This window comes from Corvus brachyrhynchos, unplaced genomic scaffold, assembly GCF_000691975.1.
Source record: "Corvus brachyrhynchos isolate BGI_N302 unplaced genomic scaffold, ASM69197v1 scaffold10, whole genome shotgun sequence".
Taxonomy (NCBI): domain Eukaryota; kingdom Metazoa; phylum Chordata; class Aves; order Passeriformes; family Corvidae; genus Corvus; species Corvus brachyrhynchos.
In genome coordinates this window covers 5,718,268-5,718,985 of record NW_008236180.1, presented here as the reverse complement: position 1 = coordinate 5,718,985, position 718 = coordinate 5,718,268, and the positions used below count along the sequence as shown (strand labels likewise).

Sequence of the window (718 nt, the reverse complement as noted above, 5' to 3'; positions counted from 1 at the left end):
TGCTTGTCTTGATCCAGTTCAGATGACCACAGCAGTGGGGAGAAGGCCCGAGGACATCAGGCTACCTCTGATAACTCACCATTTCTGCAAGGCTGACTTCTTGGAGGACAGTGCCTGGAGAAGTCCTGCTGCTTGGAGAGCTTCTCTGGAGCTTCTCTGGAGGCTTTTCTGAAAAAAAAGGCACAACCAGCTACCGTGATGGTCCCCCAGAGCTGCTGCAGCCCTGCCCTGCAGCGTGCTGGAGCCTTGCAACCTCCCAGCGATGGCACTGGCTGGTACCAACCACATCTCAGTGAAGATTTTGTGTAAAAATTGCCTTCTGGCTCAAGCCAGCACCTGATGGAACGTGCCCTTCGTTGCATGTGTGGGTGGCAGCAAGGGAATGCCATGGTTTCTGCATGAACTGCCTTACAGTGGGGGCACCCAGCACTCTTTTGCCCTAGTACAGAGCAGGGTGTTTCTCCTTTGACCTGAATTTTCCCCCCATCAGCTTTTCTGTCTGTGGTAATGTCCATCTGAGCTGCCAACAGCTTGATCTTTGCTCTCCAGACCCTTTCCCAGGGCAGTTTTGCACCATGGCTCGGTGACTCTTCACAGCCCCGGGTCCCTCAAGGGTGGCAGGAGCCAGCAACACCCACCTTCACTGAGCTCGAGGTCTGGCACATCCTGGTGGGCTTCTTCTGCTTCCCTGTGCTCTGTTTTCTCCGTGCTGACATTC

General features: G+C 54.7%; 1 protein-coding gene across 1 annotated transcript in view; it reads right to left on the bottom strand.

Moving 5' to 3' along the window:
• RBBP8NL (RBBP8 N-terminal like) overlaps positions 1 to 718 on the bottom strand; it is a 21,804-nt gene that overhangs the window by 8,675 nt on the left and 12,411 nt on the right. The window contains exons 9-10 of the mRNA XM_017735803.1: positions 639 to 718; positions 80 to 168 (exon numbers count right to left, since the gene is read on the bottom strand). The exon at positions 639 to 718 is cut by the window's right edge and continues 12 nt beyond it. Of these exons, the coding sequence (XP_017591292.1) occupies positions 80 to 168; positions 639 to 718 (169 nt within the window). The remainder of the gene's footprint in view (positions 1 to 79; positions 169 to 638) is intronic.